Genomic DNA, 17,858 nt, shown 5'->3' with positions numbered 1-17,858 from the left:
AATGGAAGGGGATGTGGGGAATATTACCGTCCTCCCTACTCGCTCCGACGACAGCGGCAACCTAATCAACCCGCTCGAGATCCCTGTCAACGTAGCGTCGTAAATTCGGTACGGATGTCTGTACATTACGTGGGTGGTCATTAGTGTGGCGGGTCTGGCTACGATGTACCTCTTGGCGTACCGGGGATACGTCGAAGGGCTCAACTTGTTTGAAATCAATCGAGTGGCGGGTATTGTCTGGATCAGGCAAATTCTGCTGATGCGGAGCTTGTCCGCCATCGGTATGTTGAGCACTGAGGTGCTGACCCTGGACGGAGGTAGCGGTCTCTGGGGGTTTCGGCGGCAGACCCACATGGCTGTTTCCGGACAGGCCATCTGCATGTTCAAAACGTTCCTCGCGGCGGGTGAAGTGTCGTGGCTCGGGTTTGTCCTGAACGACTTTCTCATGGTCGTGACCCAGCAGTACACGACTGCATACTGTACAAGTGCAATTTCATGATCTGGGGCACGTCGGCCGTGCTGTCGCTGGTGTTTCCCCCCGTCACACGGATGCACCATTCATCGGCAATGTCACAGTCCCCAAGTGGATTTCCAACTCGTGTGCAAAAATGTTGTGTATTTACAGTATTTTTGATGGGGCCCCAAAGATGCTAAGCTTAGCATGCGGTGGCTTATGATAGGAAACATTGCGATTGGCAGTTTTGGGCGGATTGTGTGTCGGGTCGACTGTGTGTGCTACTTTGTACGAGCGACTTCGGCGGCCAAAGTTGAAGCCCAGCCAGCCAGACTCGTTCTTTCTCGCTGCGTCCACCAAATATGTGTACGATCCTGTCCAATGGATGGACAATCAGGTCCGTTGTGGTGTACTCGCCATAAGAAATCAAGTTGACGTTTACGGTAACGTTAAGCTTACATTGCAAATGTACTTTACCGATCCGGCGTCGGCCGTGATCAACCGCATCTTGTCGGTGCGGGCAGCAATACGTTTTATATTTTTGATTTGAAGATCTGGCGAATGTGTTATCGAAGAGTCCCCGGAAATGCGGCGACGCAAGGAAGCCGACGGTGCGCTGCATCTGCTGTCGGTCATTCCGCTCCAAGCATTAGACGCACGGCATTAGATAGTATTACGTGATCCCCAACAATGGTCATCAATTTCATGTTAACTAGTTCTAGTACTAACGTTAACCAGGAATTCCCTGAAAGCAACAGTTCCACTATTGCTTACGTCATCATTTCACTTGTGACATAGCTAAATGCAGTGTAAACCAATACAACACATTCCAGCTAGGGGTTAAGTGCATTTCAGTAGTTAGCGATAGCTAACCACTGGTGAAAAAACTTAACCCCGGGAATAGCAACACAAGGGGTCTGGGGGGTCCGGGGGCTCTGACGTTCCTGGGCTACTGGTTCGTGTGATTACGTAAGCAACAGTGGCACTGAGGGAATTATAGAACGTTAGTATACGTAACTCCGTAGTACTACTACCTAGTAAGTTATTAATAGTAGTTCCCAGTAGTAAAAATGGAGGGCTTATTAGTGGCCGCACGCAATTGAACATGTACTGTAAACGTAGCGTACACCGCATGATTGTAACTTCGATCATGTCGTGTGTGCGTGCGTGACGTGACTCGCATTCGGACGAGACATTTTCTATCAGGAACAAGTCCTTTTCTATGCAAGGCGAATGTAAGCTGTACGGTATAACCTGTGGGCAAACGTACTGGCTGGCTTGCAATCGAAGTGAGCGAGTTCTGTGGCACGATTAATTAAGCCCCCATTACGTAGTACAAGTACTACATAGAATACGTATATCTCATGACATCGTCGTTTGCTCAACCAGGGATAAATAACGGTAGAGGAGATGCTCTCGGTAACGTTTAGAGCAGATGCTCTCGTTATAATAAATACTATACGCAGAACTATTTATATTAATAGTAGTATCGTTAATAACGTTAACTAACGTTACAGGTCCTCAGTACTACTAGTAGTAGTACTAGTACTAATAACTGTTATTGTGGTCCTATCCACTTCCTTGGGAACTGAACAGTGCATCATTTCACAGTCAATCAAAAACGGACGTCAGTCAGTCATGCCTTGGACTTTAGGGAGTTCAACTGTTAGGACGAGCAGTAGTAGTACTGTACATCAATCTCGCAGCCTCATTACTTGCCTCAACTCGCCGTCGGATATGATTCATGCGTTACTTCACGTTCATATTGCAGACCACACACTTGAGACTTATCGACATCGTTGATGAGGTCATGTGCATACTGTACTGTAGTGTACCTTGTGTGGCAGCTCGAATCGCCTTGCCCGGTCAAACCGATGATGCCATCTCTCAGCACACAACAACAGCACCACATGGCCGACAATGTAACTTGTTTCTGGTCGTGGGGTTGTTGGTGTCGTCAACTTTGCCGAATAAAACGCGTTTTCACGTTTTATCGACACCTAAATTGCAAAGTCTTTCAACGATACCGGTAGTTACTAGCGGCAAAGGTTAAGAATTCTCTATAACTTGGCCGATTCACATGCCAACGACGACGACGGATGGGGGGCTACATACAATGTCTGTCTGTTTGCAACGAACTATGCACTCCATCTTGGGGGGGAGCACACTCTGCTGACTCTCCAAAGTGCGTCGATCTCGAACAAGAGCAGCTGGTTTTTGGTGTGTAATCGCGCCACCATGTGGTCGTGGCTGTCGGCTGTGCAACCCCCCTCGTTACTGTACCTACGACACAGTAGGCCGCCGCACACATTTGTGCCTGTGTGCATTTTGCATTTTGCTTTCGTCGACGTGTTCAAACAAATCTGTGGAAAGTATGACAGCGTGGCTCGATCCAGGGTTTCTGCAAACCGTGTCGACATCGGTTGGCGTGCTCAACGATCCGTGGGATATGTTCCACAGCGAGCCATCCTCGTCTGTCTTGGACAAGGACTGCTTCTCCATCGACTTGGACTTGAGCGAAGCGTTGCTGTACGACCCGATTCCGTACCACATGACCAACAATGCTAGCTTTACGCCACCAGCCTTCAACCACCGAACGGGCATCGCCTTCCACGCAGCGATGGTACCGTCCCCTGTCCCCAAAATCGAACCCGTCGAAGCCACGTCCGCCGCCGCCGCCCACCACCACCACCACCAGCAGCAGCACCACCAACCATTGGAAATCACCGGCCAGTGTCTCAAACACCAGTGCCACAACTCGATCGGGTACAGGGGTTTCTGCAAAGATCACGGCGGCGCTCGAAAGTGCCGCATCGTGGGCTGCCCCAAGGGTAGCCAAGGACGAAACCTGTGCATCGCCCACGGCGGCGGCAAGCGCTGCAAGGTCGAGAACTGCCCCAAGTCGGCCCAGTCCCACGGCCTCTGCAAAGGCCACGGCGGCGGCGCCCGCTGCACGTTTGCCAACTGCAACAAGAGCTCCCAAGGCGGGGGGTTCTGTCGAAAGCACGGCGGTGGCAAGCGCTGCGACGTGCCCAAATGTAAGAATAGCGCGCAGCGGGGCAACTTTTGCGCCAAGCATGGAGGGTCCAAGGCGTGCCAGGCGGACAACTGCGCACGGACAGATCGGGGCGGCGGGTACTGCGAACTGCATCGCCACTACAAAGTGCTGCGGTTGACCAAGAAGCTGCAAGACGAAATGGCCGCGATGTAGATGTGTAACAACTAATCAAACTCTTAACTTATCATGTAAATCATACTAACAGCGACCAACACGCTACCGAGTGGACGATCGATCGATCTGCTATGGGGGGATGATGGAGTGGAAACGTGACTCATGTGCAATCAATCATGGAATACTAACGTTATCTTAGTATTTGCCTTCGACAAGTTGTGTCGAACATGAGTAGTTAACCAGGGGACTTCTACCGCGAAAGAGTTGACCTGGCGGCGCAACGACCATGTCAAGGTGTGAGTTGGAAGTGGTTCAATGTTAAACCACGTTAAACTCGTGCAAGGTGCGTTCTCCTCTCTGCGACAAATGGGTTAAAGTCTGAAATGTCCAAGGACGCCATCCACTTGGAGGTCGGTCGCAAGCACAGCGCAAAAGGATGAAGGAAGCACTGGGTGGGGGGTAACATTGCAGGCAAGGCGGCAGTGTGTGTAGTGGCCGCAAATATACCGTCGGTGTGTCCTTGTCACGCTAAACCTCACCCACCATATGCCCATATACAGTAACCCGTCGATTCCACGAGGCTCCAATCGTTGAGCAGCCCAATTACATCAAAAGCATAAACCCATTCTTCGCATAACTATGCACACGTACACGACGCGCGCAAACTGGGCGTTAGTTGTACTAGTATTAGTTAGTACTCTACAGTGTCCAGTCAATCGTGTGTGGGGCGTTGCCTTGCACTATTACTAGTCCTCCGAGTATGTATTACGAGTGCTACGTACGTAGTACTAGTAGTACATTAGTGTCCCTTGGTCCCATGTATGTTCCACTGTGTCCCAGCTTGTGGACAGCAAGGCTTGATTCATACTGTACCTACAATGTACCCGAAGTACTACTGTAGTACTGTACTGTACCCAAAAGTTCATAACACAGGAGATTGCCGGTACATATTGTATCTGTAGGATGCGTTGTTGAAGTATAAATGTACCTTCCTCGCACCTCTTGCATTGCCCTTGACGAATCTGTACCATATCACGTGCAGCACACGGGCGCGTTGAATGTGCTTGCGCAGTGTCTAGGCTGCAAGAATCAACTTGCATATGTACTCCTAGTAGCACATGACGTCAACCTTCATCGTATGGTCCATTGGTGAATTATTCCCTCGTTAAAACAGTTTCACTAATGTTTTGACCCGAAATACTGTTTATGAGGTTTATATGGAACTTTGTATGACCACCAGACCACCTCACCTCCTAGTAGGGGTTAAGTGCATCGCTAGTGGTTAGCTATCACTAACCACTGAGATGCAAGTAGGGGTTAAGTGCATCGCTAGTGGTTAGCTATCACTAACCACTGAGATGCACTTAACCCCTACTAGGAGGTGAGGTGGTCTGGTGGTGGTCATACAAAGTTCCATATAAACCTCATTGAAACAGTATTTCGGGTCAAAACATTAGTGAAACTGTTTTAATGAGGGGATTGTACTCGATTGGCACGAGACTAATAAGGTAATAAAACTCAATTAATCGATTGGCACGAGATTTCGTAACGTTAATTTGGCTGATTCCACCTCATCCTTACTTTTTCCAAGTCCTTGTCACCCAACATACCTGTAATACTACTGCGTTACTACTACTACTACTAGTATACTCGACATCGTTTACGGCAGAAACTTGTAGCTGCGCTGTGAGCATGTATGCACCTTGTTGCTGGTGTTTGAGGGGATCGAAGCGCAGTGGCGTTGCAATAACACTGCTGTTGTTGCCTGCGCTGCGACAGTAGTACATGTACCGCTACAGATACAAGGGAGCGGCTCCTATATCTCCCATTCCAGGTTAAATCGACATTGGGTTTTTATTCCTTTAACGTCGGACTTAATTGGGATCACTGCACATTGAAGCCACCGCGACCTTTCAGGAAGCCGATGTCGGACAATGAGTGGCTCGACGACAGTCCCGACACGGTCGCGCCGTCCCAGCGGCCACCGCCGACGACGAGGAGGCGCCGCCGCCGTCACCTCTACTACATTGCTCGAAGCACCACCTCCAAGAAGCCACTGCCGCCGCCAGCCTCATCGCGTGGGCCATGGCCACAGTCGTCGAGGCACAGAGTAGAGTTCGTACGTCCAGTGAAGCCGAGTGCCAAAGAAGGGTGGCGGCGGTTCTTCTCGTCCGATTTGATCGACCTCGCCCTGGTGTTTGTCATCTGGACAGTCGTTGGGGGCCTCATCTACGTCCTCCACGTCGACGTGCCCCGGGCGTACCACGATGTACGAATATATCAATATTCTGAGACAATGAAAACTCGAGTCGTAGGCCATGTGGGTATGCATTGCCCTGTTTTCGGCTCCCATGGGGCTATTCACTGGTCTGCACGTGTACGAGTTGTACGTATTGCGCCAAGCGAGTCGAAAGGGCAGGGGCAAGGTGCTTATACAATAATAAAGCAACATTCTACTTGCGACGGTAGGATTTGTATACTATATATACGCAGAGTTATGGCCATTCTGGGCTCTTGAGCCCCGACAGCACCTCGGCCGGCCGCGGGTCGACCAACTTGAGCCGTTTGTTGCTGTTAAAGCCATTGGGGCACTGTCGTTGCTTGTGTTGGACGAGCAGCGTATTCCACAGCTTGAGTGTCGTGCATAGAGCATACGTTTGCTTGATCGTGTCGGCGTTCTAAATATATAAGCACGAGGCATGGTAGGCAGGGATGTATTCAAAAGATAAACATAAATAAAAAAGTATTAAAAATAGAATTAAAAACAACAACTTTGAACCTCAGCAATAAATGGATACTAGTATATATATTGTGGTATATTCGATATGAATTTCCAGACCCCATCGAAACGAATCACGATGAATCGACGCTATTGGCTGATCCTATTTCTAGTGGACATATTTGATTGGCTCTTAGGACAAATATATTCAACCAATCACAAGTCCGGCGTGATTCAGACAAACCACGCGAATTTCGCGAATTCACAATACCATGATAACATTATATCGATCGCCAATCGCAATCCAACAAATATAATACAATTCACAAGCAATAAAACTAACTCAACGATGACAACCCCAAAACCACATCCAATATACATACATACCTACCAGCCACCACACAAAAATCGTTCCTCTCCTTCAACCAACCAATCGAATCCAAATACACTATGGGTTTGAAATCTACAATACAATCTATACATATAGCAAGTAGTACCTCCGACTTGATCGCGTCCGTCCACAGTGTCGCAGGGGGTTCTTGGAGTAGCCACATGTCACAGGCAAAGATATTGTCTGGCATGAGCTTGGGGTCGGCAATCCACGTTGCTACGTGGAAGCGGCGGAGCTGTCGGAGGAAGGGCGCAGCATTGGGGGGGGTCACCAGCTCATGGCTGCACGGGTTAGCCAATACGTACTCGACCGTGAACGAATTCACTTCTTTCTTGGCCAACGCAAAGTGCCAGTCTTCGCTCGTCTACAATATGTATATATATATATATGTATATATATATATATATATCTTTCAAACGTACAGCTTGGGTCAAGGCCAAATTGTCGAGGCGGACAGCGGGGAGGTTGTGTTTGGCAGCGGCGGTGGAAAAGCCAATCAGATCCGCCACAAAGCGACTGGGTGGGGTATACGTGTCGTGGTATTTCGCTGCAAAGGTCGCGGCGTCGTCGATGATGGTTTTCAGGTCGGATGTGGCCACCACATATGGCAGCCCCACGTTGTACTGCTCAGAATTGGCCAGTGGCTACCATATATATATATATATATATTTGCCGGATTAACACAGCATACATGTTGAATTTATATAAACGGAAGAAGGACCAACCACAACAATCGACACCATAAGGGCAGGGAAATGGCCATCCTCGGATAAACTAGTAATACTTCCAAGTACTAACGACTAGACAGAGCGACATTGTACATATATACTCGTAACAGTACAAACACACTTGTAACATATACAAGATCATAACGAACTCCAAACAGGGATACAATATCGAACATGAAACAGAATAATATACCGTATACTTTACCGTAAACTGTCAGTAAAAAAGTTTTAAAACATCGAATCGATATGGATACAACAACGGTCAAGAACGCGAAGTCGAAATTCACTTTTTTTCGAATGGGTTCAGGATTGGCCATTTTAACTCTTTTGTTTGATTGGCTAGAACGAAACATAATTGACGTATATTGACCAATAAACATCGATCCAGGTAATTCCTCTGAAGGACACCATACACCAATTGGGGTCGGTTCAAATTGAGATTTCCCAGTTGAATATCGAATGAGACAAATAGGTTTGAGAATGCTCTAGCCAATCAAATTCCACGTTTGCGATCTTGGAACCAATCAACGATCATCCTAGTTTGGCCCAGTGCTTTCATACATATCTTGAAATCCATTGACAGGTACTCTGTACAAAATCCTCAACGCAGCGAAATCGATCAAACGAGTTCGAACATGAGGCAAAACCAATCCACAAGGTATACTATACATACTGCAGTAGCTCAATCATCTCTCAATACCATCAAATATCAACATATATCACATTGACCAGTTAGGTGTATCGTACCTTTGGACAGGTGGCACACAGCGCCGCAATGCGATCCGCCGACGTGAGATCGTTCAGGTACGCGTTAAAGTTCTGGGCAATTACAACGCCAGCTTTGGCCTCGATGACTTTGGGTGCAGTGAGGGGGTTGCCCGAGTAGAAGAACACTTTTTTCGGCTGGAGGCTTCCGTGCACAACTTCCATCGCATCCGGATCAGGGTCTTCGTCTGGTTTTCTACGAGAGAGATATTAATATATATATATATATATTGTAAACGTACGGGTAGGCCGAGAGCACGGGCGTGGCGGTGGAGACGGCAAACCGCGAGAGGAAGACAAAGTCTAGGGCGAGTACGACCAACTGACGAGCCAAATGCGGCGCGTTCGAGTGCTGCAGCCAGTGGCGCAATGCTTCCGTTTGGAATGCGATCGAGTCCGGAGTAAAATGGAGTTTGGTCGTTGGTGTTGTGCGACGATACACCTACCACACAACATTTCAAAACTATATATATATATATGAAACAGATACTCAAGTATTATCACCCCTTGGCTACATATGGCCCAATTATAATTTTTGCGCGATTCGAAAAAAAACGATTCCAAATCTAGATGTCATTGGCTTTTTTCAATCCGCTGATAGAACGAAAAAAGAATGGAGCCAATCAGCGACAAGTATTTTCATATTGACCAATCGGAGCGATTCATGACAATTGGTTGGATCGGCGTGATGACGTTGAACGGCGTCCGCATGTATATTCGTACCCAATCAATGATATATATATATATATACATTATTGATCTGAACGAATATATATGTTTATATATATATATATATATTGTATATTCGAATATATATATATATTGTATACTCGAATATATATATATATTGTATATTCGAATATATATATATATTGTATATTCGAATATATATATCTATATATATATTGTATATTCGAATATATATATATATATATATATATATTCGTTCAGATAGGGGTCACGCAAGTCATATTGTTGAGTTTATTCTAAACTGGAGTGAGATCGAGAATGAATCGGCACAACTATTATGTAAATACAAAAGAATCATCATCGACAGAAGGTGTTAGCCAATCAGATTGCAGGAAACCATTATCAACTTCAAATTAGTGTGTGAATTCAATTAGTGTGATACCAATCACCACAGGACAACTTTTTACATACAAAAGTCAGTACAAAGAATAATCGATCGATCGATTTGGCGATTGAGAACAAAAGTCCAAATTTTGGGTAAAACGACAATATATAATAGATAGATGCAACTCAAGCACATGAAAAAAATACACCGGGGATGCGAAATACAGCGATGTACGAAATCTTGAAATCAAGTAAACATGCACATCTCTCCTTGCAAAACATAGTCAACATCTTACAAAGTGGTCCATATATATACATAATGTATATATATATACACATAATATATATATATACATAATATATATACATAATATATATATATATAACGCACCTGGTTTAGGAGGGCGGGGGTGCTGCATCCCGTGATGATACGCGTGATGGATCCTCGCTGGTGCACACGTTCAAATGACTCGACCAGCATGTCGGCCTGCCATTGGTCGGCATTCGAGCACGAACTTACAAACACAAACTCCAACCCATCCTACATATATATCATCAAAACAGCAATTCCTCATATATATATATATCTACCTCGTCCTCGTTCTTCTTGATGGGAGGGTCTCCAAACACTGGCAAAGTGGACGGCACGGCCGCCGCCGCCACCCCTTCGGTCAGCAGCAGCCGCTGATTCTGGTTGAATCCGTCGACGCAGTGGCGCTGTTTGATGGCAATAGCCGCCCGATTGTACGCTTGGAACGTGAGTGAAATGGACACGATGTGGCGGGTGCGGAGGATCGTGGACACATGTTCCCATCCGTAAGTGTGTGATGCATAGTGCCTATAGATAACCATGTACATCTCCATATGAACACTGGTGACAATGATATTGGGTTTAGTATAATACCATAGACTTGACGGAGGCAACTGCAGCAGAACGGCGTCACAGGCAAAGAAATCGAGCGGCACCCATCGGTCCCGCATCACATATGGCGCGCCGTCCACCCATTTCAACAGTTGCAACAACGACGTGCGCATTGTGAACGGGTACTCTGCATACAACTAGACAATATAATCAAACCAAGACTATTTGTGAGCCGCCCTCCAAACCTTATTAAAATGTATATATATATGCTATTTTGTAGATTGTACAACGTGCCAGGTCATGAATATATATATATAAATCACAGCTCGAATCTAAACTTGACCATACCAGATACATTCATCGCATGCATGACAGACACATCATATATATCGTTTCCCACTATGACATTCGCCACCATGACACGAACAAACTCTAAAAAGGGTGAAAAAAACACGAAAAAAATGCCAAATTACAACTGGAATTGTTCATGTATACCGGGTCGTCTGTCGCCATGGTGTCGGTGACCGGGTTGTACTTGATCATGTCGACAAAGTTCCAGTTTTCAGCAAACGAATTGTATCGACTGAGGCGGAAGCCGCCGGCCACGCCATGCTCCAGCCCCAGCTCGGCGCATGCCAGCGGGTACGCCAGGTGCTGATACTTTTGCTCGAGCTTGTCGTAGATGCCCTTGGTGGCGCCGAAGACCGCGTCCAAATGCCGCGCGTGCATGATGAACGGCGCGTGGACGGCATTTCCCCGCCAGTACTTGGTCTGGTATGACTTGGAAGTCTTGCCCATGGTGGCTTCGAGGATCTCCTCGGGCATGATGTACGCTGGGTAGTCGCTGTCAAACCATGCCGCGTCCTACAAACACAACCATACATGATGGGATCGGGACAGACGTCGACGACCGCCTTCGAGACCTGCGCGAGGAGCGTCGGATTGGACATCGTGTCGGCAATATGGAGCATTGCGGCAAGGTCCAGTGGGCGCGTGAAGATGGTGTCGACCTCGACGATCATAACAAATTCGTCCGCGGGAATGGCGCGCGTTCCGACCGACGTGATCCTACACAACAGAAAAATCACGACGCGTTTAGGTTTATCGTATTCCGAGAGATGGGATGATGTGTACCATGCATGAAGCGCATGGGGATTCAATTCCGTGGCGTCGGGCGGCGACCCCTGGACGGCCAACGCATGGAAGAACGTGAAATTGAAGTGCGGCGACACCGCTTTTTCCAGCGTTTGGAACGCCATTTTGTCGCAGTTGTACGCAATGTAAGTCAAGTCCCCGGTGAAGTGTTGCTCTCGAGCGGTGAATGCCAGCACTTGCGCTCGGATGCGGTCGCGCTCAGAACATGTGGCCGTGAACGCCACGTGCTTCACGAATCGATTCGCGGAAGCCGACGACGCATGGTGCCCTTCGGATCGGACATGCGACGCCAGCCCCGAGGTCGATATGACGTTGTTGCGCATGTAGAAGCTGACGTTGACAAACGCAGCGAACGCAAAGAGCACCACGACGCCTCCGATGAGGTACCATCTCTGCAGTGCCGCCTTGGACAGCGGTTTCCGCGGCGACGACGACATGTCGAAATGCAAAATGGAAGTGTGGTGGAGTATCCAAGCGTTTTATTGGTCGAATAGTATTTTTAAACAGCCAATCAATCACCTTAATGTGTTTGGATTGGCTGCTTGGACAGAGAAATGGACCAATGAAATTGTCATTGCATCCACTTCTTGCCTCACAAAGAACCTCCTGCATGGAAACGTGCAACACCAGATGGCCTCCATGACACCGGACGATTGTAATATCGTAAAGGGGCAATTGATACGTGTTAACGTGTGGACCGGGTGGACTCTGCCTAAGCCGTGAAACCACATTCTGCTGTTGTTGCAGTGCCCGTCGTCCGGATGCTATCCGGATGGCTTCTCGACGAACGCACGACAGTTTGAGCTGCGCCTCGAAGATAGATACTTTTTTGTCGTTCGCCGGCCTGAGCAACCCCCTTCCTGACTAACCAACAATAGTTGGTTGCGCGCAGCCTAGTGATAGCATAGGAGTCTTAACGTTATCAATTCATGCTTCATTCTACGATATATGCGTCTTCCACTGCGCACGCCACGCTTAGTTGCACTACATGTTTGTCCAGTTGACCACTGTCATGTCGTCCATCAACACGGCTACGCATCAGGAGGTCCCCGCCATTCTGCGTCGCTGCTCATATCGCGCTAATCCTCGGCAAATGTCCCCCGATGATCAAGCACGCATTGCTCTATAGAAGACAATGCTAGTACGAGCGAACTCTCCGTCGATGAGTCCACGGCAGAAACCACATCGGCCCGCGCGACGTTGCAAGAACAATTGGCCCAGACAACAATTGGCGACAAACAGCTACACTTCTACCGGTTCCAATCTGTGTAAGAAAGGGAAACACCCACCCAGGAATTTAATCACGATCATGGCTTCGTGTCAGCGAATGTTATGGACGAACAATCCTTTCCCGAACCGTTGCGTATAACCGTATTCATGGTCGGTCTATATTAAGACCCCGTGCGTACCCAGTTGTGCCGCACATACCCGAGTACCTTCAGCGCAGCTGCCCGAATTGCACTCTCAGATCATTCTCGTCGTCCTTCGCGCATGCTCGCGTGGATTCCTCAGACTTGGGCGTTTCTATAATTCCTTGAGCGTCGGACGATCGCACATGTTTGAGCTGCGTCAATCTGATCACGTTTTCCCGTGCTGCTCGCAGTCTGGCGTCGAACGGGCTTCTATTAGAACAATCCCTCCCGTGACCCGCCGATTAATTCTTCCTACTTATTCCATCATTAGCAGCACGGCCCCTCCTCCTGACTATACGCACCGCTCTGACTCAGGTGCGGCAGAAAAAGGCAGAACCCAATAGACGCAAAGCTACATACTGGAGAAAACTAGGTCCTTTTGAGGTGTGTGGTCATACGTTGAAGACGTAAAAGTAGCTTCGGACATAGACTTCCTTCTGTGTCACGTTGGGCTTCAACCCAACAAAATGATTTGTTTGGGACTTGTCGTGCCTGGCTTTACCAATAGACTCAAAGCTGTAATTGATTTTGCGGCGTCGAACATCTGCGCCTACCTCTGCATTTTCTCCCACTTCAACGGCTTACTATGAGATGGCCGACGGCCACGTCACGTCTCAACCGCCATCATCGTCGATGTGCCCATCACATTGGACAGTTTCGACTCGGTCGAATCGTGAGAGATGGGATTTCATCATCGGGATTACATGGCTGGAGTCACACTAACCAGCATTGGATCCATTGGATGGCGAAATCGGTGCACACGGTCACTCGGCTTAACGCGAGCCAGCCCTGCATTCATCGGTGGGTTGCCTTCCACCTTCCCCCATCCACCACCACTTCGTCTGGTAATACGTTTGCGGCGATGAGAAATGATCTTGGCCCCTCAACCCCCGCGGTGCGCTCGCTGGCCCCAGTGCTGTTGCACCCACATTCCGTTTCCCTAACTGAGTCGCTCGCTGTTCTGTGTGAAGAAACCTGGCGGCAAATGGCGTACCGTCCACGCACAACAAACTGAATACCGCCACCATTCCGGCCCAGATGCCGATCCACTACAAGGACGTCATCATATACGATATGGGTCGATCATCCAACTTTTCGATCATCGACCTCTGTGATGGTTTCTACCAAATCTTGATGAGTCTGTACGACGTACCTTATACGGCGGTTTCAACACCGAGCAGCATGCTCCGGGAGTGGTTGGTTATGCCACAGGGCTTTTCAAACGCCCCAGCGACATTCAACCGCATGGTGACCGCGAAATTTCGGGCCTTCCGCGACTTCACCCCGTTCTATTTCGACGACATCTACGTCCACAGCTGCTCTTCGGGTGTGCAATCTAACCACGGACACCTCCGCCAGGTGCTTGAGGTCCTCCGTGCCTCCGTCCTCAACACCAAACTCACCAAGTGCGTGTTTGGAGTCGACGAAATTCTAGTACTGGGCGACCTGATAGGTGTGAACGGCTGTCGGTATGACCCCGACAAGATTCAGCCCATTTCGGATTGGCCTGTGCCCCCTCCATCAAGGACCTTCGTCACTGGCCTGGCCTTGCGACCTACCTTCACAAATACTCGAGCAATTTCGCGGTCCTTGCTCAGCCGATGTGTGACTTACTCCCCAAGGATGCTCCTTGGATCTGAGGTGCCTTGTGTCAGAAAACCTTCGACGGCCTAAAGCTGATTTTGGCACTTCCAGACTTTGCCAAACCCTTGACCGTTGTCTAGGACACTTCGTAGTATGCCATCTGTTGCTTCTTGATGCTACTGACCCGCCTCGCACGAAAGCCGCCAACTCCATGCGGGTGAGAGGACGTACCCGGTCCATGATTTGGACTTCTGTCAATGAAGTACGCCCTCACCAACTTCCGAATTTGACCTTCTCGGCGCTCAACCATTCGTAATCTTCACGGATCATGCGTCTTTACGCACAGCAATCAATACGCCCAATTTTTCGCAGCGTATGGCACGTTGGATTCCCATTTCCTTCGTCGCCGAATACCGTCCATCTCCAGCATCCTCGTCTTCCCCCGAAGATGGACGGCTCTGTCTTAAGTGGGGAGACATTCTCACGTGGCTCTCCACTGCTGGCGTTCGCCACAACGCCCCCAGCCGCACAATCTAAACCATGAAGAGCTTCCTGACCCGCCGACAATCTGTTATACAACATATTCATGACAGCGTGGCTGCCGCACAGCAGCGCCGAGCGATCCAGGTAAACAAATACGGCCGGTCCAACTTCGCCACATTCGCCGTCGCTGACCAAGTCCTCCTGCACAAATCGGCCGTGCCAGCCCACGAGCTCCGCGCTCGTGCGGCCTGGGTGCCCTCCAACGTAAACTACGCACGGCTTGGCTCGGTTCTTTCACCGTCCAAAGCGTCGTCAGTCCGATGATACGATATTGAACGAATGAGCGAATGTAGTAGACATTTGTCGGTTCAGCAGCGTCAAAGACGTACATGTCTGACAAGTCGCGCCGTTCTTCATTTGCAAAGCCAAGTCAAGGCAAATGTAACGAAATCTCTATGTAATCATTCTTTCTGATTTAATCCATAAGGAGTATGATACCCCATTTCATTGACTGGTTGGTTGGTGATTTGAACACGATTGCTTCGGCCAAAGATACAGTCGCAGAGATAACAAAAGCAGTCTTGGTACAGTACATCTCTCTCGATTTTGGTCATTTTGACGATTTCGTCCGTGGTATTTTGGGAATATGACAATAGCTTGGCCACAACGGATGCAGCTTTCAAAATTTTGACTCGTTCCGCACTTGGGAGGCTTTGCCGTTCATGTTCCAGTGATGCAAACTCCAATGACCCAATCCACCACAAATTCCACATTTCGTAGGTGTTCCCCTCAGGGCACCGTATATCTCGAGGTGCAACTAACGGGCACATGCTGGGGACGGAGTGGTACCAGAGGGAGCATCCAATGAAAGTTCACCGAAGCAGAGTGTCCGCCAGGGCCTCCAAGGTCAGCAAGTAGTTTCTCGCGGAATTGTTGCAACGACTCAGACAACATTACACTCGTCACCGTAATGGAACCACAAAGCAGCTGTGATTCCAATTGCGATGGTACTAGCCGAGGGATGTTGTCGATCTTTTGCATATCTGTCCACCCAAGCGTATCAACACCACGCTCGAGTTTACGAATTCGGTGGGCTAGAGAAGTTAAAGCATGACGCGGGGGGGAGCTCCAGTTGCAAGCAAAATCGTAATTGGATTATACATGACACCCATGTGGGCTAGGTGTCGGAGGCGTTGTAGTACATCCGACTGCCACATGGAGGGCAAGCAGACTGAATGGTTGTGGGGTGAAGTTGCTTTGAGCCAGACTGCGTGGTGGGCTAATGATTCCAGCAAGTACGGAAGCGCAACCTGAAAACACTTCGGATACAAGTCCATGTAACCCGGGAGGAGAGATTTCCATTGGTGGGTTGTGAGCGGGGGGTAGCGTGGCAAACGCTTCGTCGTTAATGTCAAAACCTATGAATTGCAATAATAGTATGCCAAATATTAAAAAAATCGAAAGATTCATATCACGCCAAAACGACCTGCTGCAGCTCGTCCAACAAATTGGTCGCTATCGGAGCCTTAAAAAATGTACCTCGCCTGCACACTACCGAAACTCCGCCAGTCGAAGCCACTTGGACACCGCGTGGGTGGCACCAGGATTATTCGAAAGTGCGATAGGAACCCCTGTTCTGTAGGAATAGGTTCCGATTTCAGACACCAACAGGCATATTTCTGTGATTTCGTCCCGATGAGTTGTGCACGTCTTCATCAATCGCTCCTTCGACCCCGAACCAAGCGAAAGGGTTGGAGAGTCCTTCTGCAGCACACCTCGAGTAAGCACAGCACGGGTGAGGCTAGATAATTAGTTTAATGCTATGTATATTTATAAATCCTTACCTAAGGACCGGGCATATCCATGGACTCTTTGGGATCGCGTAGACATGCTTGGGAATGCATGAATATTCCACTTGGTTGTTTTTCGTCTTGCTAAACTTGATAACAAGGGCGTCATCTAAGCAAAGTAGCCCAGAACATTTCATAAGCTGATTGCTAACCTTTCCACGAAATGTTGTCGAGAATGACACGGGTCTCGCCATCATGTTCCAAGAGAGGACGAGAAACAAGTGGGATACGAGAGTCAAGCTGAAGTCGGACTTTGTCGTAATCGCTGTTTTGGTAAAGTACAAGTATCATATTCCAAATTCATAAAAATGTATTTGTTATACTATAGTAACCTTATGGTAGAATAATGGGTCACCTCCGACCTCACTTGTTATTTGTATGAGATTAATTCAGCGAATCACATAATTATATTCCTGTTCTAACCACTCATGTCACTCTTAGTTTAATTTTCAACCAATAAAGTGCTAGGATTAGGGTAGGGTTAGGTTGGTCATCCAGAATGATCGTCATCTATGAATAATTGGGGGGGGGGTCGGACCTTTGTGGCCATAATGGGTTATGCCTTTACAAACATCAAGTTATACTGATAATGGTGAAATAAATCAACAGGGTCCGACCCATCGTTACAATACTGCCATACAGACTACTGTACTGCTCCTCCAGGCAGGTGGAGGAACAGTCCTACTAGCGTTAGTAGTTACTACTACCTCTGTTCCACGTTACAACCGACACAACTCACTCCAGTAACCCCAAAAATTCATTTTACGGCCAAAATCAATGAGCCCAATCATGTTCAAAAGAGAATCGAAAATGAGAGGGGGTCTACATTGACTGGTAAGGAGGAAAACCAATTTTTGGCGCCCAAATATGATTTCGTCATCGGGCATCAGCAAAAAATTACAAAATAATTATTTTACAATTTGAAATTGAGGGACCTGCACTGATCACCAAGATGGAAACTCCCCGTGTCTGGCGCGAGCTCTCTTATGAGAACAAGATGGAAGTCGTCACCCGGCTGCAGCAACTAACAATCATGGGAAAGTTAGTGCGTGGTGCCATTTCCACCACTGCAAAACACATGCAGTTGCGTCGCACCACTGTCTCCAACGTCTGGGAAGGTTTCAAACGAGTACAGAAACTCTGCACACAAGAATTAGGGACTCACAGGTAGAAAATGGGGAATCATATGAAACTGTAACGTTACAAATA

General features: G+C 48.2%; 4 protein-coding genes across 8 annotated transcripts; 3 read left to right on the top strand and 1 right to left on the bottom strand.

Annotated features, from left to right (window-relative positions):
* Window position 1: 1 nt before the first annotated feature.
* H257_06907 (hypothetical protein) lies at window positions 2–1,121 on the top strand (the record flags this gene model as incomplete). The annotated part of the gene is made up of 3 exons (XM_009832288.1): window positions 2–99; window positions 145–462; window positions 1,007–1,121. The coding sequence occupies 3 exons, from the start codon at window positions 2–4 to the stop codon at window positions 1,119–1,121; spliced, it is 531 nt and encodes a 176-aa protein (XP_009830590.1).
* A 1,676-nt stretch (window positions 1,122–2,797) lies between these two features.
* Window positions 2,798–3,703, top strand: H257_06906 (hypothetical protein). The gene has a single exon (XM_009832287.1). The coding sequence runs from the start codon at window positions 2,829–2,831 to the stop codon at window positions 3,663–3,665; it is 837 nt and encodes a 278-aa protein (XP_009830589.1). The 5' UTR covers window positions 2,798–2,828; the 3' UTR covers window positions 3,666–3,703.
* Window positions 3,704–5,503: 1,800 nt separating this feature from the next.
* Window positions 5,504–11,765, bottom strand: H257_06904 (hypothetical protein). Of its 5 annotated transcripts, none has more exons than XM_009832283.1 (11): window positions 11,300–11,765; window positions 11,089–11,233; window positions 10,661–11,029; window positions 10,208–10,362; window positions 9,895–10,141; window positions 9,695–9,844; window positions 8,472–8,671; window positions 8,212–8,425; window positions 7,159–7,380; window positions 6,843–7,100; window positions 5,504–6,793 (listed from the first exon to the last, which is right to left on the bottom strand). In XM_009832283.1, the coding sequence occupies exons 1-11, from the start codon at window positions 11,755–11,757 to the stop codon at window positions 6,767–6,769; spliced, it is 2,445 nt and encodes an 814-aa protein (XP_009830585.1). In that variant the 5' UTR covers window positions 11,758–11,765; the 3' UTR covers window positions 5,504–6,766. The 5 variants fall into 5 exon arrangements, with proteins under 5 accessions (XP_009830585.1, XP_009830583.1, XP_009830586.1 ...); XM_009832281.1 differs by having other exon boundaries at window positions 5,504–6,304; XM_009832284.1 differs by having other exon boundaries at window positions 5,504–6,304; window positions 10,661–11,233.
* H257_06905 (hypothetical protein) lies at window positions 5,515–6,451 on the top strand. Its single transcript, XM_009832286.1, has 2 exons — window positions 5,515–5,895; window positions 5,942–6,451. Exons 1-2 carry the CDS (start codon window positions 5,551–5,553, stop codon window positions 6,065–6,067), a joined length of 471 nt encoding a protein of 156 aa, XP_009830588.1. The 5' UTR covers window positions 5,515–5,550; the 3' UTR covers window positions 6,068–6,451.
* Window positions 11,766–17,858: the final 6,093 nt, after the last annotated feature.

Source organism: Aphanomyces astaci (genome assembly GCF_000520075.1).
Source record: "Aphanomyces astaci strain APO3 unplaced genomic scaffold supercont1.14, whole genome shotgun sequence".
In the NCBI taxonomy this organism is placed as follows: domain Eukaryota; phylum Oomycota; class Saprolegniomycetes; order Saprolegniales; family Verrucalvaceae; genus Aphanomyces; species Aphanomyces astaci.
This window is presented reverse-complemented; position numbering and strand designations above follow the sequence as displayed.